The sequence below is a fragment of the Lampetra planeri genome, chromosome 15 (genome assembly GCF_965212315.1).
Source record: "Lampetra planeri chromosome 15, kcLamPlan1.2.h2, whole genome shotgun sequence".
Lineage (NCBI taxonomy): Eukaryota > Metazoa > Chordata > Hyperoartia > Petromyzontiformes > Petromyzontidae > Lampetra > Lampetra planeri.
The window spans coordinates 14,826,278-14,848,037 of record NC_136121.1 but is presented as its reverse complement, the minus strand read 5'-3'; the positions used below and the strand labels follow the sequence as shown (position 1 = coordinate 14,848,037).

At 52.8% G+C, this 21,760-nt stretch overlaps 2 protein-coding genes across 2 annotated transcripts in view; one reads left to right on the top strand and one right to left on the bottom strand.

Annotated features, from left to right (window-relative positions):
• The first annotated feature begins 918 nt into the window (after positions 1 to 918).
• LOC144722816 (magnesium transporter NIPA2-like) lies at positions 919 to 9,756 on the top strand. The gene is made up of 7 exons (XM_078601259.1): positions 919 to 1,034; positions 2,945 to 3,169; positions 4,157 to 4,213; positions 4,669 to 4,759; positions 5,093 to 5,253; positions 5,769 to 6,400; positions 7,204 to 9,756. The coding sequence occupies exons 1-7, from the start codon at positions 989 to 991 to the stop codon at positions 7,552 to 7,554; spliced, it is 1,563 nt and encodes a 520-aa protein (XP_078457385.1). The 5' UTR covers positions 919 to 988; the 3' UTR covers positions 7,555 to 9,756.
• The window catches only part of LOC144722839 (gamma-tubulin complex component 5-like), a 27,386-nt gene continuing 14,060 nt past the window's right edge, over positions 8,435 to 21,760 (bottom strand). Inside the window, exons 15-18 of the mRNA XM_078601287.1 lie at positions 21,470 to 21,595; positions 18,832 to 18,920; positions 9,898 to 9,998; positions 8,435 to 9,404 (exon numbers count right to left, since the gene is read on the bottom strand). Of these exons, the coding sequence (XP_078457413.1) occupies positions 9,373 to 9,404; positions 9,898 to 9,998; positions 18,832 to 18,920; positions 21,470 to 21,595 (348 nt within the window). The 3' untranslated portion in view covers positions 8,435 to 9,372. The remainder of the gene's footprint in view (positions 9,405 to 9,897; positions 9,999 to 18,831; positions 18,921 to 21,469; positions 21,596 to 21,760) is intronic.

The following is a 21,760-nucleotide window of genomic DNA, read 5'->3' as shown; positions in this document are numbered from 1 at the left end:
AAATGTTGTGGATTTACTCTCCAACACCCACCGGTGTGCTGCACGAGTAACGAATTGGCACGTTCTGTTGACGTGACAAGCCTCAATAATTGGCTGTGTCGGGTGGTGGCAGGTTTAACGACACATTTATATTTACGCGATCTAACCCAAAAAGTAAATCTGCATTATGGATAGAGGACTTACTGTCCTCTCTCGAGTGAAGACCCTCCCGCCAGCAGTGGCTTGAGCGAGTAATTGCAGGGCTACGCCTTGCCATGTTACAGGAGTGACATGGCCACCCATTGCCTGCTCATTGGCGAGCACGCGGCAGTCGCGACGGACGTGGTGCTCGTCCCCGGTCCCCAGGTCCCCGCGGCCGCCAGGCAGAAGGTCCCAGTGATGCAGCCTGTGGCTCGATGTTACAGCGAGGCCAGCGCAGAGTCCCGCTTGTCGGTATCGAGTCCAGAGTCTGCTGGTGGCGAAGGGATGTGCGTAACGTGGTGTGCCCAGGGCTGCATTTCTCGCTCAATATTTTCCGGGACGCTGATTGTGTGGCCGGCTGGCCTGGGGTCAGGATTATCGGCACAATGCGCTATCATCATTAGACCCGAGTACGATGTAACGGGCTGCGTCATTGTTCCCGATAGTCCTCTTATTCTATTTGTCTACCTACGTGACTTTACCGAAAGAACCAAAGAGTATGGATTCCTGCAGTCACGAAAGCTTCAAATCAAGATCCTCTTATCCTATGAACATCTACAGGACAATAACAATGAGCGCCAATTGCGGATTGTTCCGGCTGCAATGAAGCCGCTGTGTGCGTGGGGGAGGTGCGGGGTGAGGGGTGGAGTTCGGGTGCCTGCGGGAGACGCGGGGCGCTTCGAGCGCCCAGGTGAGTGGGGGGCGGAGCGACGCGGGGGGCTGGGCTGGCGCTCAGGTGTCTCTCGCACTACTCATCATCATCATCACCTGCCGAGCGACGCCGCTCGGATCTCCGCACAGACGCGCCATGTCTGCTGTAAACGGCGGCCCCGTGTCGCTCAGCTGCCGCCCAGGTGAGTCCGTGTCTCCCCGCGCGCACCTGCCCCACTCGGCTCAGCGTGGCAGCCGGGACTCCGCGGGGCAGCTTTGTTGTTGTTGTTGTCGTCGTCGTGTGTGGGGATGTGACCAACGCAACGCGAGGGCTTCGTGGGGCCTTGCGAAAGACGACCGGAGGACATGGAGCAGCAGACGACTCGAGTGGCGACGCTTCGTGTGCCTGGGCTGAGATCTGCCAAGCGGCAATATCCGCAAGAGTAGCAATTTACCCAGGAAAGCCACGCTGACCTTTATTTACGAGGGTGTCCTGTCGTGGGCTGCTTGGTCATTAACAGCAACATCTGTGCGTGTTTTAGCTGTGGGAGGAAAGCCACGCAGAACAGGGGGAGAACATACAACCTCGACAGGTCCTTATTGATGAGGCACGAGCGTTGCCAGTGCGCCACTCGTAGAGACCCAGATATCTTGAGAGTTTGAGAGAATCTCTCGTGGTGGAGCTCTGGATCACGGAGGAGCGACATGGTCCGCATCCTTGATGTCTCCTGTCCTGATGCTGAACCAGGGGAAGGGACCCGGGGTCTCTTCCCGGACACGGCCGTGCAGTTCTTTTGCATATTTACCTCGGCGTTGTCACTGCTCGCATCGCACACCCTGCAGCAGCCACGCGGACCGGTGGAACCGGTCTGGCCAGGGTTGGTGCGGCCACATTCCCGCGCAGACCTCCACCCCCCCTTGCGGAGCCGCAGTGCGTAACAACCACGGCGTTCTTGGCCTGGAATCTGTTGTGATTCATGGCGGTAGTGACGAGTCCGCCAGGATTGTTAACCACGTACGGGTGGTGATGCAGGAGGGGTTGGTGTGCGTGACGTGGCTGTTGTGATTGAGAGGAATGTTTGTGGGGGGCGTTGATTGTTGATGCTCTTTTGTGTCCGATACCTTTTGATAAACAATGGGCGAGTTTATAACTGGGGTTGGGTTTGGAGAAATAATTGAATGGTGATCGCAGGTCACCGGATGAACACATTTGGTACCATCTGCACAATGGATGTGTGATTGAGCTTCACCGCAGTCACTATTATAATCAGACCCACTGAATCACATAGAGACCCATACTCATAGAGACCCATACTCACACAGACCCACAATCACGGAGACCGATAGACTCACACAGACACAATCATATAAAGACCCATCGACTCCCACACAGACCTAGTCTCGCAGCACAGAGACCCACATACTCGGAAAAAGACCCAAACTCACACCTGGAGCTCACAGACTCACGTAGAGACATGTACACCCATATAGAGACCCAAACTGTACCATACTAAAAATAAGCATCAGCATCGTTGTGGACAATGTCACAAAATAAAATAAGCAGGCAACGTCTACACATTTATGTGTGTACATAAAAAGAGGACTTTCTTGCACATCCAATCAGTCGCACGGATAATAATTAGGCTACCGAGTTCAGCATAGGCACTGATTTAAGCAAGCCGAACTGCCGATGAGACACTGTCAAAACCAGTTATGTGTGCTTGTCTTGAAACGATGCCGCTGAAATCCTACACTTCCAAAAGGCAGTGCGGCTTGTGGGTTGTGTAATCTTTTTTTATGTGGAGAGATAGATTTGTCGAGGAAACAAATTGTCTGTTTTTCTATATTGCACAACAATGTGATGAGTGATGGATTGAAAATCAGTCACAATTAAACGGTAAAGGCACAGCCTTTAAATTTCCTGCTCACGCCACTCCTTACGTAAGGGAATCAATCCACAACTCTGATTTTGTTGCTGGACGCTTGCCATTTTGGGCCATTGGGTCTGTGCTCAGCGACCGTGTTTGTTTTTCATCTTGCCACTGGCTGTGGAATGAGATGGTGGTGGAGTCAGTGGACACTGAAGGTGGTGGCCGTGCTTTGCATCCCACAGGTGCCGCTGTGATCGTGTCCTGTCCGGCTGTGGGGCGCCTCGACCTCTGCGCCACAGCGAACGTGACCAACGGCACGGCGGCCACGGCGGCTGCTGGAGACAGCCCCTACAACTTTTACATCGGCCTGGCCCTCGCCGTGGCGTCCAGCATCTTCATAGGGGGCAGCTTCATACTCAAGAAGCGCGGCCTCCTGCAGCTGCAGGCCAAGGGAGTCTCCCGAGCTGGTGATTGCCCAATAGGCGCCTCGTCGCCTTCGTCTCTTTGCCTGCCCCTCCTCTATCAGTCAGCAGACCCCAGGACTCCCTCCCTCCCTCCTCCTCTGTCTCAACACGTAAAAAAAAGTTTTTTTTTTACACATCCTATCAGCCACACGACCTTCTGGCAGTGCAGTGATTTCATCAGCATTGCTTAAATACAAACACTGGACCGGTTTTAACATTCAGTGTCAAATCAGCAGTCAGGCTCGCTTGAACCAATGCTGGTGACCTGCCAGATGTTTGCAGGCGAGGACACTCGCTCTTGGATATGGTGTGTGCAGATTGAAAAGGCTGGATAATTCACGTTTCATCATCTCTATAGATGTAAATTACTGACATTCCCCAGAATGCCACTCAACCCGCCTCTACTGGACATCTGTGAAAAAAAGCTTCACGGGTCATCGGATTCCTCCAGTCTAAATAAAGATTCTGATACGATTCATGTGTGTCGAGTATGATAGTTTGTATTGAACGAGTATGCATATCTAACAGGGTTCTTAACTATAAACATCTGGTGGTTCACGTGCATTGGGCCAGGTCGATGTGATAAGACTGAATACTGAAACCGGTTCAGAATTTTGCTTGTATTTGAACCAATGCCGGCGGGGTGAAGGTAACGTAGTAACACTCGTGCATCGTAGCAAGAAGGCCCTGGGTTCGATTCCTGATCAGGTGCCTTCCTGTGTGGAGTGTGAATGTTTCCTTTTCTGAATGGGTTTCAGCTGGCTTCTCAAGTTTCCTCCTAAATCTAGAAACTATACAATGTGATTGGTAATGGCCAAACATCCCAAATACTGAAAAATAACCTGCAAATTGCTTAATCGGGATTACAAGAGCAACATCGCCCCGACTGTAGAAAACTTGTCAGGACCCTCCTAAAGAGACCCCCTGAGGCTTTCTTGGGTACACGAGCGTTGTGACAAAACAATGAACGCGATCCTTTTTGTTTACCAGGTGAAGGCAGCCATGCCTATCTCAAAGAGTGGATTTGGTGGGCAGGCCTCATATCAAGTGAGTACTCGCGATTTTACAGATTACATCGGGTCAGAAACATCCATTGTTCTGTTCATCTGTGCTGTCGCGTGTGTGTTAAGATGTTTAACTGAAACCCACCAGTGGAGTGGCAATGCTAGGGCAGTCGCCTCCTTTCACTCTTCTATCGCTACGGTCATCGACTGTTCTGTTACTAATATTCTCCACGACGCTCATGACTGTTTTGCATGATGTATAGTTTCGCGTTGAACCAAGACCCACGTCTAGCAGAGAGGGTCCTTAACGGTAAACATCTGGCAGTTTACTAGCATTGGTTCAAGCGAGCCTAATTCTGTTGGTGACACTTCATGTTGAAACCAGTCCAGAGTTTGTATTGAACCAATGCTGAAAATTGGACGTGTAGAATGTTGAGCTGTAGCCTGTAGACGTGTGAGAACGTTCACCTTCATAGCGGCCCCCGTCCTGTTCTGCAGTGGCGCTGGGCGAGGGGGCGAACTTTGCAGCCTACGCATTTGCCCCGGCGGCGCTGGTGACCCCACTCGGAGCGCTCAGCGTCATCATCAGGTGAGACGAGGGAGCCACCGTTTCCACAGAGCAGACCCGCACAGGTGGCATAACTAGAGTGGGTGAATGCGTGGGTGATTAATTAATTCATGAATACGTGGGTGAATGTGTGAGTGCGTGGGTGGGTGAGCTACTGACTGACTTGCCAAGTGAACGAGTGAGCATACCAAACCTGGACACTATTTTCAGTCGCCCTAGGTATATCAACACTGCAGCAAACTGTAATCAAATGCAACACGCTACCGGTTCTCGGCGTGCCACTGATGCCGCGGGAGGGATGACCGCGTGCGTCCGTGTTGATTTTGTGCGTCGTGTTGACCGTGTGTTGCCCAGTTCGACGCTGTCCTCGTGCTTCCTGGGTGAGCGTCTCAATCTCCTGGGGAAGGTGGGCTGTGCCCTCTGCCTCCTGGGCTCCACTATCATGGTCATTCACGCCCCGGAGGCCCAGGAGGTGTCTTCGCTCTACGAGATGGCTCGGCGTGTGCAGGAGCCAGGTTCGTTCATTTGCCAGTTTCTATCTCGCTGCGCTTGATGCAGTTCAATTTAGGTTCAGCTCGATTGAAGATCCGGCACTCGCTGGATTTCACTCCAGCCACTCGCTTGCTCATTGGTAGTCGGTCACCTCCGTATCACTCTTCTACCGCGATTACGACGACTATTACCGCGGTTACTGTTCCAGTGAGCTACACTCGTCAAGTCCTCCACCCGTGTGGAGGACTCGGTTTACCAGACTGCCTGTTTCATCTCATCCATCACTGTTCAACCACCACACTGCAGGTCACAACAACACGGTCGCTCACTCACCCACTCGCTCATGTACATATGAAAGGGTTTTGTCGAGTTCAGATCTACCACTTGTATGTGTTTAAGACGGCTCCAAGTAATTCTAATCTACACACAACCTCATAACAGGAGTGGCACAGTTCGATGGCTGTTGGTGACCAAAATTATTACGCGTGGCTCAATTATTGTTTACAAACGTAGGTCTGTGTTTTTACTCGGACTGCAGGGTTTGTGGCGTTCGCCGTTGTGGCCGTGGCGGCATCGCTGGTGCTCGTTGTGGTGTTTGTGCCGCGCTGGGGCGACTCAAACGTGCTGGTGTACGTGGGCATCTGCTCGGTGGTGGGCGCCCTCACCGTGGCCTGCGTCAAGGGCCTGGGCATCGCGGTGCGCGAGCTGGTGGCGGGCCGCTGGAGGACCGTGCTGACCGACCCCCTGGCGTATGTGCTGCTCTTCGGCATGGTCGGCTGCCTCGTGGTGCAGCTCAACTACCTGAACCGCTCGCTCGACGTGTTCAGCACGGCGCTCGTCACGCCCGTCTACTACGTGTGCTTCACCAGCGCCGTGCTGCTCTGCTCGGCCGTGCTCTTCCACGAGTGGGAGGGCATGAGTGGGCATGACGCCGCGGGGTTGCTCGCCGGCTTCCTCACCGTCATCGTCGCCATCTTCATCCTGCACGCCTTCCACCACCTGCCCGACGAGGCCACGCGCCTCGGGTCACTGCGCCAACCGTCCGGCGGCCCAGCCCGCACGGAGACCCCGCTCCCAACGCTAGACGGAAGCCTGGGCTTCGCGTATGGGCATCGTGACGACGACAGCCGCCGGGAGGAGAGGCCCGTGGAGCCGCCCTGCATGGGATATGTACGTTTCCCCCGCAGCCACAGCTCCCATTGACTCACGACAGGGTTAGGTGGTCGACACAAATCTGTGTCGTGAGATCCTCCACCACCCAACATATCGAAACAAATCGTCATGTGTGCAAGCAATTAACGTGCCAATTATTTGTTTCGACTCGCTTACCTGCGAGTTGAAGAACAGCTCGTTTGTTAATCGGCTATTATTGTTACGCTTGACACTGCCAACCAGCATTTTCCGGGCAAGGTCCAGAAAGTCAGACATTAGAATTGGCGCATTCAATGTAATCCTGACTTACTGTGTTCTGTATGTAGGCTCTGTTGAGCAATATTGGGTGCTGAAGGGTTTCACAACATAAATCTATTCAGATCATTACGTGGTCTAACCCAAAAATCTATTACGAATCCGATTGCTAAACCTGCGTGTTAACTTGTTTTCCAACATTTACAATGTTGGAAAAAACGTATATTTGCGTGTATGGACATGCATGTAATCCTTACATAACTTAAGAATTACCTACACACAGTGCAATGGTTAGAGTACTGCGTTACGAAACCGGCAACTGAAATTTGATTCCTGCTCACGGCCAACATTGGTGACGAATATATGAACCTCCCCTAAATCAACTTGCCCTTACATGAGTATGCGGTGTGGCGTGTAAACAATAACATTGGAGAGACAAAGGCGGTGGGCCGTGGTGCTAGCCACACAACCCACTGTGCGCCATGTTGTCCTTCATAGGTGCTCGCTAACAGCACTAGCCTCCACAGTCTGTCAAAGTTACAAGTGGGATATTTGTCTTTGTGCAGGTAAATGGCGGCGCGTCAATTCCGTGCGACACTTACCAGCTGTTCGTCAGCCAGTCCGCCGGGGGGTTTCCGGAGACTCGGGCTGCCAGCTCCTACCCCAGCGCCATCGACGACTGCTGGCCCATCCTCATGGAGTTCCACGACGTGGTCGGAACCACGCTGCCGCGGCCAGTGCCGGTAGGGTCGCTCATGGGTTCACACGAAGGCCACGCCGAGCCCGACACCATCGGCATTCCTGTCACGCGAGTGGAAGTTCCGGCGCGGCTTGGCGATCTGCTGGGCCAGCACGGGATCACGCGGGCCGTGCCAGCGAGGCCTCTGGCCGAACAGGCTGTGGCCTCGGTGGCGTGACGACTGGCGGTCCCCGCCAGGAACAGGGCGACGTGGTGCATGTGACCGACGGCAGGCCGTGGATTGGACGGGTTTATCGAGTCGGGAGATGGAGCATTGAAGTCTGCTTTTGCACAGGTGCCGGGTGGATTGTTGCACGGTGGGATCGTGAGAGGTGGTGGCACCTTGGGGAGGTCTCATCCAGCAGTGGATTGATCATGGCTGACGATAATGATGCTGAAGTCAGGATTCCAAACAAGGTGCCTAGGAAATGTTTAAATCCTGTTCTTTTTTACTTATTCTTGAAAGAGAACAATAAAGTTTATCTCTACAAATTATGTTATTCTTGTTGTGTGTAGCTGCTACCAGTATAGTCACCAGTATTGTGGTCATCATTTAGTGCTAAATTGTACGGTGGTTCCACTTTAGAGTTAGTTTTCCATTGAAAGCAACTCTTGTGCCTTGTGGACAGTATGGGAGTTCATTACAATTGATTCTAGAAGGCAGCTTTTGCATAGAGATATCTCAAAGTTGCATGAGAATCGACGATGCCTCCTGGAGGCCGAATGCTGCACGAGCTTCAGTCATCGCCGGCTCATAAACAGGACGGCAGCCCTGCCAATGTGCCGCTGATGAAGGCCCCTCTGCGAGGCACTAAAGTTTGACTCGAGGAAAAAAAAATTTTGGATAATTTTTTGTTTGTTATTCAAGTTGTGTATACTTCAGTTGTAATTATGGCGCTGTGTTTGTGAACGACGATTACCGAAGTGAGGAATGTCGGGACGCACGTGTGACCTGGTGTATTAGGCACCGCGCGTGACCCCCCCCCCCAACCGCACGGAGCGTGACACTGGAAGAGCGATGCGGCCGTGCGAGCAAGAGTTCTCGAGTGACGCACGGCTTTTTACACAATAAATATTTATTAACTTGGCGTCCGTCATTGCGCGTAGATGGCACCGTCACGATGTTCTCACTCACGCGGGAGCAGACTTGAGTTGTTTTTAAAATGTAAATACAAGTTGTTGACCGCTCAATAAAATGCCCAGAGTTATAATCTTGCACATTCGCTATTTTAAAATATTTTGTCAGTAGCACCGACCTCTGTGTTCTGTCTGTTTGTCTCTTATCCCAACCAACGTCAAATACAATTTACTGCTGCTGCTGTACATTCCACCTGCTGCTGGTGTGGTCATGCATGCCACTTGACACAGTGAAACAAATTAAAGTGTCATGCGTACGATTGTTTAACAGGTCAATTTGTATTTTTTTGGCACATGGGTAAGTTGAAACAATGCTTACAGCCAAATGTAGCAATTAGATTTACGATGTTTTACTTGAAACTACGACAAGCATCTTCAGAACAAGGTCCAGGAAGTAAATAAAATCCAGGATTCTGAGATTCAAGTGAAATGTCGCATATCTAATTATAGCTATATCTGGTTTCAAGAATTGTTATCAGACACACCGGTAAGTGAGCTAACACTAACAATTGGCACGTTAAACGCTCGTATATTGTTCGGCAATTTAATTTACTTTGCTGTGTCAGGCGGTGGAAGGTCTTATGACACAAATATGGAGAAATTGTTACGTGGTTCACCCTTAAAATCTATCGTGAATCTACAACCTGCGTGTTAAATGTAAAACATCTAAATGTCACAATGTTCCGTGCACGTGTGGCCGATACACCATGGTGCGTGTGGCTGTAGTTGTCATAGTAACAACTGAGCCATGGTTACCGCGACACCGCCTGCTTGCTGTTGGTACGATGGGGTGGGGGACTGCGGTGGTGGCCGCCACTTGTGGGTTCCTTGTGCGGTTGGCAGGGAGGTGGCGACGGCGTCAACCACACACGGCCTGAGCCATTGACTCCACTGCACACCACACACACACAGCATACACTGCAGTAAGTGTCACACCTTGGGAGCTCTCAGCGTGGCTGAAAAGTAATCGTGTAGTTATAAAAGGTAAACCTCCAGTCCTGCAATTGCTTACAGATGTAGTGCGAGTATAATTTAATTGAAGATTGCAATTGGTTGGTGCGAGTGGTATGTTTCAGTGCCTGGGAGATGGTGCGCTAGGGTATCGGCATGGGTGTGCGTGCTTGGTTGTCATTTCTCGTGAATTTTTTGGATAAATTCCACTTTTTTGTTCTGTATGAAACCACTCCCCTGTTGAACCGTTGTGGCGTCCTGGCTACAAAATAAAGGCAACGTTTCACCCCTACTAAGTGTTGTCACAGGTGAGAGCTCTTACTCGCACCACTCCTTCCCGTTGTACATGCATGAACGACCCAGCCAACTAAATAACAATCGTGATGCCGACAATGCGTCCAAAAGTCAGACGGGCATGACGATGGATCCTTACGCAGTGGGTGCCTCCCCTGGCACACGGCCTGGTTGAGAGTGTTGAGGAACGTGGAACGGCTGCAGTTGAATCCGGACTCCAGCTGTAAGACGCAGCCAAGCCTGTGAAAGCGGGGACACGTGGGGAGATGTGGAGAGACACGGGGAAACATGAGAGGACGTAGAGACAGGTGAAGAAATGCTGAGACACAAATTTCAGCAAAGACTTGTGGTGCAGATTCCCGCAGGCTGTCCTGGTTAATACAGAGTGTATTATTACTCCACCTCTTTACTGCAGAGGTATTACGTAACGGGGTGTGGCGAGCTGTTACGTTGGGGGTGTCTACATCAACGTCCGCAAACGGTCACCACCCTGGGGGGCTGTGTGGGAGGCTGTGGCTGGGATCCCACACAGCCCCGCCCCTCGGGGGGGGTTGGGTATATAAGGCGGTGAGAGAGAGCTCGAGGCAGTCATCGAAGTCAGAAGACAATGAAGAGCCAGTGAAGATTGAAGACCGACTAGCCTAGCCCTGGGACTACCCTGTCTCGCAGTTCTTATAAGAGCCGAGCAGGGCAAGCCAGGGGCGACCTCAGAGAGCGAGGTCTGGGTCCCTGTGAGGGCCAGACTCGAGTGGCTGAGGGTCGGACCTGAGCCGAAGCTGGGCCAGGTCAGTTAGCCTCCACTAGGATGGTCTGAGATAGAGGGGTGTAGTAGGAGCTAATGGGATCCTTAGCTGAGGAACACATCCTCTAGTACAGGGGTCGGCAACCAAAACAACAAGAAGAGCCATTTCTTTCCAATTCGGTACAAAATTCAGTATTTCAAGAGCCGCAATGCATCTATGTACATATGTAATAAACGACTGGACCACGATGTCTGGCTCAGTGTCCTTTATTATTCGGTTCGTGCTGTACACCCACACGGCTGTCTTTACTCTGTAGCTTCTCCACGGTGCTGACTCCAATGTCGGCCCGATCCACAACAGCAGCTCCGCTGCTGTTTCTCTCACACAGCCCCCCTTGGCTGTACTCGCTGCTGCTCTTCTCCCTCCGCAGCTCTCACAGCTTCTTGCTCTCTCTCTCTCTCTCTGCAGCTCCTCCTGGCAGCCACACCGCTGCCTCTAACAAGCAGCCCTCTCTCTCTCTCTCTCCGCAGCTCCTCCTGGCAGCCACACCGCTGCCTCTAACACGCAGCCCTCCTGGCTGTCTCCTCCGCAGCTGCACACCACTCCGCAGCTTCCTCTTATCTTCGGGGTTGGCTCCCGATGGCCGTCGGCGCCCCCCCCCTCTCCACACTTGCCCGCGTGGCCTCACTCTCTTCCGCTCACACCCCGACTGCCTTCCCCTTCCGGTTTACCCGCTTAAGGCCCCCGAACCTTCCCCCCACGTCACATGACTCCACCCCCCGTGACGTCACCTCCGGAAGGTCGCTTACGCCCGCATTACACCACCCTCCCCCGTAGAAAAATCCCAGCCGACCTCGGCTGACCAATAGCAAATCGTAATGCGGCGAACCGAGCTTCCCCCCCTAAAGGACACTAAGCATACAATGTAACAACAAGAATAACAACAACAACGCAATTACCTCAACGAACGTACAAAAAGCATGCAATAAATACAACTGTAAGAAAAAAAATATAACAAGACAGCAACAATCAACGAAACGTAAGCGATTTGGAACGTGTGCGGGTCGCCGGCCCGTCCCGGACGGTCGGCGGCCCACTCGCAGAACGGGAACGCGATGAAAGTCGAGGAATGACAGGGGGTAATCCCCCTGTCACAGCTGGAAGTCCACCGCCGTCCCGTGTCTCTAAAGAGTTAGTCTTGGGCTTGTCCTGTGACCGTGCCCGCAGCTGGGTCGGAAAGGCTGCAGGGCTCGAAGGTCCCGCAGACCTGGCAGGCGTCCTCCGAGCAGGGCCCCTCGTCCCCCGCAATGTCACGGCCGGCCTGTCTGGAGCAGGTACGACAGGCGCTCGAGCAAGATCAATGGACGCAGGCAGGGGAGAGTCAGCAACAACAGACCCCGGCAAGGCAACATTGGGGGATGACGCATCATGTAAGGGAGCAACATATGGTTTCAAGCGCGACGTATGCACAACCCAGCGACGAGACCCAATCTGGACGCGTGCTGACTGTGGGTTGGGAACCGCAATGAGGCGTACGGGACCATGCCAGGGTTTGTGCAATTTCGGCGAGGTCCCCGGACGTACCTGTGGACAATGAAGCCAGGCTAGGTCCCCAACCTTCCAAGGGCACTCCCCCTCAGACCGTCGCGCATATCGCTCGTTCCGGGCCTGGGCTTTGGCCGTAGCCACGCGGGCATTCTCCCGTGCCTCCGTGACTCGGCGAACCGTGTCCTGAATGTATTCAGGAAGTGGTTTCCGAGGTCCCTTCACCCCAGTTCCCAATTGCACATCCACCGGCGGCACGTTTTCCCGACCATACATAAGGTAAAACGGCGAATATCCTGTAGCCGCATGAGGCGTCATCCTGTACGCCGAAAGCACCCCGGGGATGTGCAGATCCCAATCTGATTGTTGTTCACTCACGGTATGGCAAAGCATGGCAGACAATGTCCTGTTCAGCCGTTCAACCATACCATCCGTCTGCGGATGGTATGGGGATGTCCGTACTTTCTTAGTCCCAAGGCCCGCGCACACTTCCGCCAATAATTTAGAAGAGAAATTCCTGCCCTGGTCCGTGAGGAGTCTCTCAGGCGCCCCCTTATCCATAATATACCCAAACAAAAAGGCGTCGGTAATGGCCGCGGCCGACTGATCGGGCAACGGCCAGGCCATCGGCCAACGGGAGAGGTACTCAACCCCTACCAGCAAATATTTATTACCCCTCGCCGATGGTGGAAAAGGTCCCAATATGTCCAGTGCCACCAATTCATTGACTCGAGACACCTGAATCGACTGGAGAGGCGGCACGTAAGGATGTTTCGGCGGCTTACGTTGTGCACACGCAGGGCACGCGCGCACGTGCCCTACGACATCTGTCGCCATGCCGTGCCAAAAATAATGACGTTGCAACGTCAACAAGGTCTTCTGCACCCCTAAATGTAAGAGAGTGTCACAATGGAGGGTTCTAATCAACTCGAACCGCAAGGACGTTGGTACCACCAGGCGCCAACGTTCCTGGAACCCCTCCCGCCACATAAGCAGACCATCTCGGAGAGCGGTTTGCGGCCCCACAGCCGTACTCGGACTCCCATTGTCCTTAGCAGACCGCTTCCGCAAGGACACCAATGACTCATCCATCATCTGTTCCCGGATCCAGACAGACCGCGGCAGATTCAAAACCCCGTCAGCCGGTCCCGGTTCCATCGGAGTGTCCGACTTCTCGACGGCCAACGTGAGCGGCTGAGGGGGGTTTGGAATCGGCGAACACCTATGCGTCCCCGACTCACATTTACAAGGGCCGCGCCGCGGTAATCTGGAAAGTGCGTCAGCGTTCGCATGGCGCACTCCCTTCCGATGTTGAATTTGGAAGGAAAATTCCTGTAGCGTGTCCAACCAACGTGCCAACTGTCCGGATGGCTGGTCAATTTTAAGGGCATATTGCAAGGCCGCATGATCCGTACGCACAATAAAGGAACGACCGTAGAGGTATGGTCGAAATTGCCGTAGGAAAAAAACAACCGCCAATAGTTCTCTGCGAGTGACACAGTAGCGGGTTTCCGCAGGAGACAAGACTCGGCTACCATACGCCACGACACGCTCTACACCCCCTTTAGACTGTGATAACACCGCCCCAATACCTGTGTCACTCGCGTCCGTATCAAGAATGAATGGGTGATCGAAATCGGGATAATCCAATGTTGGGGCCGTGGCCAATAGATCACGCAGACTCCGAAAGGCCGCCTCCTCCGGCTGTCCCCAAACAAACTTCCGTCCTTTACCCGTAAGGAGATGCAAAGGCCTCGCAATCGTCGCAAAACCCGGCACGAATCTTCGGTAATACGAGGCAAATCCCAAAAACCGCCGAACATCCCCCACGGTGGCCGGAGTCGGCCAATCCCGGACGCACGCCGTCTTTTCCGGATCCGTGGACACTCCCTCAGCGCTCACAATGTGCCCCAAATAGCGGACGGACCGTTGCAGTAGGTGACATTTCTTTGGTTTGAATTTCAATTTGGCAGAACGCATCCTCGTGAACACTGTCTCCAGCCGCGTCAAATGTTCATCGAATGTGCGGCTGAAGACAATGATATCGTCCAAATATATAAGACATGTCTCCCACTGCAACCCCGTCAAAACGAGCTCCATCAATCTTTGAAATGTAGCAGGGGCCGCATTCAATCCCATCGGGAGACAGTTGAATTGAAATAACCCCTGCGGCGTACGGAATGCGGTTTTCTCCCGTGAGGACTCGTCAAGGGGAAGCTGCCAAAATCCCGAAGAGAGGTCCAGTGTGGAAAAGAACTTAGCCCCCGACAATGCGTCGAGGGAGTCATCCATACGCGGCAGGGGGTACGCATCTGCCACCGATATCTTATTCAATTTGCGGAAATCAACACAAAATCGCAATTTGCCATCCTTCTTCTTGACCAAGACGACTGGAGCGCCCCATGGGCTGTTAGATGGCGATATAATGTCCGCAGCCAACATGTCTTCCACTGCCCCCCGTACGTGTTCTCGCTCCGCAGGACTCATCCGATGCGAATTTAATCGAATAGGGGCAGCATCGCCCGTCTCAATGTGATGGTAAAGCAAGGAAGTGCGGCCCAAATCCAAATCATCGGAGCTGAACACATCGGAATATGTCAACAACAATTTACGCAGCGCACCACGTTGCTCCATGGACAGGGAAGAATTTTCGTCACATAAATGAGCAACCCAACGATCATCCGAACTCCTTGGCTCGGAAACCCCAGCAACAACTCCCCGGCTATGTGGACAATCATGGGTCGCAAACGCCGTAGTGGCATGTGCCACAACCGTACCGGCCGGGACACGGACGTTTTCTCCCCCCGCATTAAGCACCTGTAAAAACGGTAATTGATCCGGCCGGACGATGGTCTGTGCCCCCACTAACGCCAACCCGGTTGTTATCGTGGTGGACGGTGACAACAAGACCCCTACTGCTCCTAGCCGATCAGGCAGGGGCTTCCGATACCGCAAGGGTATAAGCATCTGTGTACCAGGTGGGATGTCCACAGATGCGACGGACAGCGCCTGCACTTGTACGGCCGAAGCAGGTCGCCCCCAGGGCGACGGCAGAAACGAGATTTGACGGCCCCCCGGCAGTTCAATACAATTCTCATTGATTTTGATCAAAATGGGCATCTTAGCCAAAAAATCGGTGCCTAACAAACAAGGAACCGCCAAAGATCTCGATATCAACACAACACCCGAGGCCGACACATCCCCAATAGATATCTTAGCATCCACCTGACCCACGATACCCATGCTACCCCCGTTCGCAGCGACGCACGACCCATAAACCGGACGCACAGCCCCCGGCGGAATACCCAACAGATGGAAAATGACATCCGATATAATAGTCGCAGACGCCCCCGAGTCGACCAAAATGCGCACGTCCACACCTTGTATGGACCCCGGTACGGTGGACGAACCCGTAGCGGCCGCGACAACTCTCCGTGCCAATTTGCGCCACTGCGTAACTGAATGACAAGGCCCCGTCGATGGCCTTTCCCTAACAACAACAATAGGATCGCGCAACACAGGTGGTGGGTGAGGTGGAAAGCCTTGCCGAGTGTCTGGTGCGTGCCGACATGCCTGTTTCGGAGGATCTTTAGCCGACTTGACCGGTGCCGAGGCCTCCTGCTGCGGCGGAGCCGGGAAGCGGGCCCAGCAGTCTCTGGCGTAGTGGCCCTTACGCCCGCAGCGGAAACATTCGGCCTCGTTGCGCCGAAGCGCAGGCCTCGCCTCCTGACGGCCCCGTTCTGGTAGCACCGCGCGCGGTCTCGGCCCGCCGCGTCCCGTCCATGGAGCGGAGGCGGCCGTCAGTTGTTGAGGGCCCCGGTCATCCGGAACATAGACGGCCTGCGCAGGGTTCCACCCCAGCGCATCCTCTTCTTTGACGGGCCCTCCCGTCCACGCCGTCACTTGTTTCCAGCGACGGAGGTTGAATTGCGCATCGAGACACTTAGCAGCCGTCCGGGAAGTTAGCTTCTCATGCCCACACACAGGCATGGGGATCCCTAGATCCCGAGACAGCTCCAACATTTTCCCTAATATGAGAGGCTCGAGCAGATCCTGTGGCGTCTCAGGATAAGCTGCCATGGCCAGCTCCAGCACCGCACCCCTGAACGCCACGGGCGACTCCTCTGGTGCTCGTTGTCGTTGAGCGAATCGCCGATGCGCATCATCTGGTGGCTCATAAGCATCGGCCATTTCTTGAAAAACACCACATAAAGTTGCCTTCTTATCGGTCGCTATGGAACGGAAGAATCGAACAGATTCGTCGTCCAGGAGAGTCGGCAACACCTCCAAAGCCTCCGCATCGGTCCATCTTGCTGTGCGTACCGCCGCCAAGAAGCGGCAGGCGAACGCGCTCCAGTCCCCACCGACGGAAAATTCTTTAACCGTTGTAAGGTGGCGACTCCGACTCCTCTTCCCGCCGTCTTCCAATGGTGGTGGTTGTGATGGCAAATTCAAAATGGCGTCGGCCCGCGGCGTGGCCAAGATGGCGGTTTGGCGCCACGGAGCGCGCAAAATGGCGGCCTCTTGCCGCGTGGGCAATGGCGGCGGCAGGACAGGCAACGTGGCGGCCCGCGGAGCACCACTTGCATCATCCATCGTCCCTGGCGCGACGAGATGGCATAGATGCGCCAGGACGTCCTTAAGTGCCTCCAGTTGTACCGCCATCGCTTGCCATCGTTGATCCGCGTCTGATGATGTCGACGGACCCGCCACCGCGCCAACATCCTCCACTCCCGTTCCCGTGGTCGCCTCAGCCGGGCTCTCCTCCACCACCCCAACAGGATCCGTGGTTGGGGGGAGTTCGTCGTCGTCGGACGAAGAAGCCGATGCAGGCGCCGGATTAACTTTCTTCCTCACTTGTTTCGACATGCCGTTGCACTTCCGACACCAGTGTAATAAACGACTGGACCACGATGTCTGGCTCAGTGTCCTTTATTATTCGGTTCGTGCTGTACACCCACACGGCTGTCTTTACTCTGTAGCTTCTCCACGGTGCTGACTCCAATGTCGGCCCGATCCACAACAGCAGCTCCGCTGCTGTTTCTCTCACACAGCCCCCCTTGGCTGTACTCGCTGCTGCTCTTCTCCCTCCGCAGCTCTCACAGCTTCTTGCTCTCTCTCTCTCTCTCTGCAGCTCCTCCTGGCAGCCACACCGCTGCCTCTAACAAGCAGCCCTCTCTCTCTCTCTCTCCGCAGCTCCTCCTGGCAGCCACACCGCTGCCTCTAACACGCAGCCCTCCTGGCTGTCTCCTCCGCAGCTGCACACCACTCCGCAGCTTCCTCTTATCTTCGGGGTTGGCTCCCGATGGCCGTCGGCGCCCCCCCCCTCTCCACACTTGCCCGCGTGGCCTCACTCTCTTCCGCTCACACCCCGACTGCCTTCCCCTTCCGGTTTACCCGCTTAAGGCCCCCGAACCTTCCCCCCACGTCACATGACTCCACCCCCCGTGACGTCACCTCCGGAAGGTCGCTTACGCCCGCATTACACATACGTACATATCGTCAAGAAGCAGCCCGTAAAGAGCCGCATGCGGCTCCGGAGCCGTAGGTTGCCGACCCCTGCTCTAGTAGAATCGGGTGAAGGGGCCGTTACCCCTTGAAGTGTTAGGGTTCGCTACGTGCTGTATCGTAGCTCTTGTTAATAAATAAGTGTTGCCTCCATCGACGTCTCCTGCGCTACTTACACCCACTACATTACCAAGGAAAACCTCAGAGTCTCATGATTCTGTATCAGGAAGGTTCCGGCAAGTTTTTGCAGAACGGGGCAATGATTGAAAAGCATAGTCCAATTGAGTAAAATTTTGACTTAACTTTCGTGACTGCAGGAACTCATTTGGTAACGTCACGTAGAGAGAAAGAAAAATCATACAAATAACAAACCACAACGTTTTGATCGCAACACAAGCGGTCGTCATCAGGAAAAGGGGTTTAGCCTCTAAAGGCAAACTGTTTATAAAGGTTTAAAATGGGCGTAGCCCAAGTGTCAGCAGCATGGGCGGGGCAGCTAATGTTAATGTAAGTGATAATCGGAGTGGGCAACAACCTCTAGCTGAAACCTCCACCGTCAACCTCCACTGTCAACAGTGAGTTTGTAAAGCGAGGTGCAATTACCTGGCAGCCCTTTAATTGGTGGAAACCCACCACCAGCACCGTCGTTGCCCATCACTTACATTAACATTAGCTGCCCCGCCCATGCTGCTGACACTTGGGCTACGCCCATTTTAAACCTTTATAAACAGTTTGCCTTTAGAGGCTAACCCCCTTTTCCTGATGATGACCGCTTGTGTTGCGATCGAAACCTCGTGGTTTTTATTATTATTTTTTTATTAATTTTATTGTTATTTTTCTACCGACTTGACTCTACCGAAAGAACCAAAGAATATGAATTCCAATTGAGTTATTCTTGGTAAGTTTTCATATTTGGATAATGATGCTGGCACACAATGGCCTCAGATTGCAAATGACATTACGGGATCTTTTAACGCCCACTGCAGAGTGCAGCGTAGCAAAATGTAACTAAGTATTGGGGAAGTCAAGTCAGTGATTCCTGCTCAAATGAGCATGAGGCATTGGTGCTCGTCTTCTGCTTACAACCCTGAGCAGGTGGTGGAAATTCCACTATCCTATGGAGGGGGCAAGTCTATTCATAGGACAACCACTGTTGACTTCCAATGGACTGATGGTGGGTTGAGGCAACCTACCCAACCAGGATGTGAACTCGCAACTTTGTGATTGTAAGCCGCTCTTTCTACCGCTCGCTGAGCAATCCAGCAGAATCGCCCCACCTGGGAGTGTTGGGGCCACCCTTCCAGCACGCAGCGAACTGCAGCCCAACATCCAGCACGCGGAACAGCGCCTCCCTCAGCACCTCCAACTGTATACAGCGGCCACACACGGACATGCGAGCAGACACACATAAAATTGGCATACGAGCTACATCACCCAATCAACGCAGCCTCGCCTGTTGGAGGTGCTCACCGATGGGACGGTGTCCAGATCTTTCAAGAATCTATCAGCTCCTCACACAATTCAGCCTGGTTAAAACCCGGATGGATTGTAGGCAGGCTAGCCTCGATCTTTCAAATTGGCGCAGATGTTCCTTCAGAGAGGTTCACGTTTTGCAAGAATATAAAAGGGAGGGCATAACTGTGGCCGAGAAGATTCGAAGCTTTGTGTGGAGCAACAGGCCAGGTAGCTACCACACAGTATTACACAGCTGATGAAAAGATAATGCCACTTAACTGATTCGGAGTGAGACCTCTGGTAAACCGGAGCTGGTCATAAGCACACTACCCAGGTACGGAAACTTCTCCACCCTCTCCACAACTGCCCCGTCACTCATGGGGAGTTAAGAAGGCGGAGTGTGCAGGTGCATAGTTTTGGTAGGGCCGATGGTAAGGCCCGACTTCTTAGTTGTGCATGAGCAAGAATTACCAGATCATCAGCATACATCACACGGTTGACCAATAGGAAGCCATCCCTTCATCACACCTGGGTATCAATCAGCCTTCTGTTGTATCTGTACCAAATGGAAATTCCTACAGTACAGTCATGAAAATGTTTTCGAACTCCTTGGTCATAGAAATGTTAAATAATGTAGCAGGCAGAAGGCATCCCTGTCACACCACAAGGTGAACATGGAATCACTCTGACTCCCAGCCATGCACCTTTACCTAGGCCTGCCCACCATCATGAAGGTCCTTACTGATTGTGAGTAGAGGATTACGAACCTCAAAAGCAGAGAAAATAACCCAGAGCCCTGGCCTATTCATTCATGGTATAATAGGTCTGGTTCAAATTCCCTACACCCCTGCTGTAGCAGACGGACAGAGAATATGGCATTCGTGCAGGACCACCCTGGCCTGAAACCCCATTGGGGTTCTGCAAGCCTCTCCTTAGCGTGCCCGGTAAGGTGAAGTTGAATAATCCTTTCCAGGACCTTTCCTAGCACACTGAGGAGGGGGATGCCCTAGTAGTTGTTACAATTTGTGCGTGTCCCCTTCTTAAATGTATGTATGTTGAACTTCTTTTGCACCATATATAGTCAACTGTGCTAATTGGAGGTGGGGGACTACCAGGGCATCCTTCGAATTCTGTGCAACCTGTCCTATGGTCCAGATTGTTGTAATGATGTCATATAGAGCAGGAGTGCGCATGTGAGATGTGTGTTGAGTGGAGTGTGCATACTCTTAGGTTTTTTTCTGTAAAGTCACATAGGTAAAAATAAATAATAAAAGTAATAGAAATAATAATAGAAATAAAATAATAAATCACGACGTTTCGGAGGCAACACAAGTCTCCGTCATCAGGTGGGACCGTCACAGCTAAATTTACCGTATCAAGTGAGGCAAAATTCCAAGATACAAGCTCTTGAATACAAGTTAAGGGGGAGCGGGGGGGGAGGAGCTTATCTGAATGTGGTAGCCAGGGAATGGAACGTGTTAGGGGGGGTGGGCTGGGCTAAAAGAGAACAATCGGTGCACCTCGACTCGGAGGGTTGTAACCGGTGTTGGCTGACAATCCAAATACAAAAAAATTAACCCGTAAAAACAAAGTTTTTCACTATAAATCCTTTATATGCGTGTTCAATGGGCCACAACCCAGCCCACATTGGTCTTTGAAATGGGCGGCTAGAGTCCTCTCGTCCTCTGGCTTGAGATGGCTGCCACCTATGGGTCAGATGATTGCCTGCCACCATTAAGCAATTGGTAATTAAATATAAAAATAATTACCTAAAAAGTGTAAAATTTTGGAAAAAAAATTTCACGAAAATAAATTGTCACGCACAACGAGTCTGTGTGCAAAATGTCAGCTCGATTGGATCACGGGAAGTGGGTTAAAAAACGACCGAAAGATTTGCACGGTCGTAAGCGCGCAAGCAAGCAAGCAAGTGAACTTAATATAAAGGATTTAAAAAGCAGTACTGTTTAACGCTGGGGATGTCAACACTCGGTAAAGTAGAATGGTACCTGTCAAATAAGATGGTACAAATATGCGTAGTTAAATCTTTTTTTAGGCTCAATACAACAACAAAATCCTGGACCTACTGAATGATGGGAGTTACTCCAAAATTAAAAGCGATCCTACTAACAGCCTAACGACAAAAACCAACAAGATCATCACGAGTTCGACTTCCCTAATCGAACCAACCAAACGTCCCTCCCTAAAACCCTCGGCTGCAAGACCTCCCAGATTCTGTGGTCTTCCCAAGATCCATAAAGAAGGCACCCCACTACTGCCCATGGTGTCCACGATCACTTTACCGAAAAAACCTAAGAGTATGAATCCTTGCAGTCACGAAAGCTTCAAATCTGGAGTGTGCATGTGGAGTGTTGGTGGGTGAGCGTGTGGGTGAGCACGCGGGTGAGCACGCAAGTGAGCACTTGGGTGAGCACGTGGGTGAGCGCGCGGGTGAGCCCTCACTCCCTGGGTGAGCAGGCAGCAGCTGGAGAGCGCCGCCAGGTAGCGTGCGTGCACGTGGATTAGCTGGTCCAGGTCGGCGGCGGCGCCCAGCTCGCTCTCAAACTCGCGCCACGTCCCATGCAGCACCTGCGGACCGATACCGCCGCTCTCACTGCCGCTCTCACCGCACCACCAGCAGCGCGCGTGATTTTCCACCGGCACTCTACCGAGCCGAGCCGGAAACACGCTGTGCTGCACTGGCCTCACAAGGCATTTAAATCTGGCACAGGTCCAAGCAGGGCCAGGCGCAGG

Excerpts from the sequence above, each read along its gene's own strand:
- LOC144722816 (XM_078601259.1), top strand. The coding sequence starts at position 989 with ATGTCTGCTGTAAACGGCGGCCCCGTGTCGCTCAGCTGCCGCCCAG. Across the intron at positions 1,035-2,944 it reads GTCGCTCAGCTGCCGCCCAG|GTGCCGCTGTGATCGTGTCC; the intron begins GTGAGTCCGTGT and ends TGCATCCCACAG. Across the intron at positions 3,170-4,156 it reads CAAGGGAGTCTCCCGAGCTG|GTGAAGGCAGCCATGCCTAT; the intron begins GTGATTGCCCAA and ends TTTGTTTACCAG.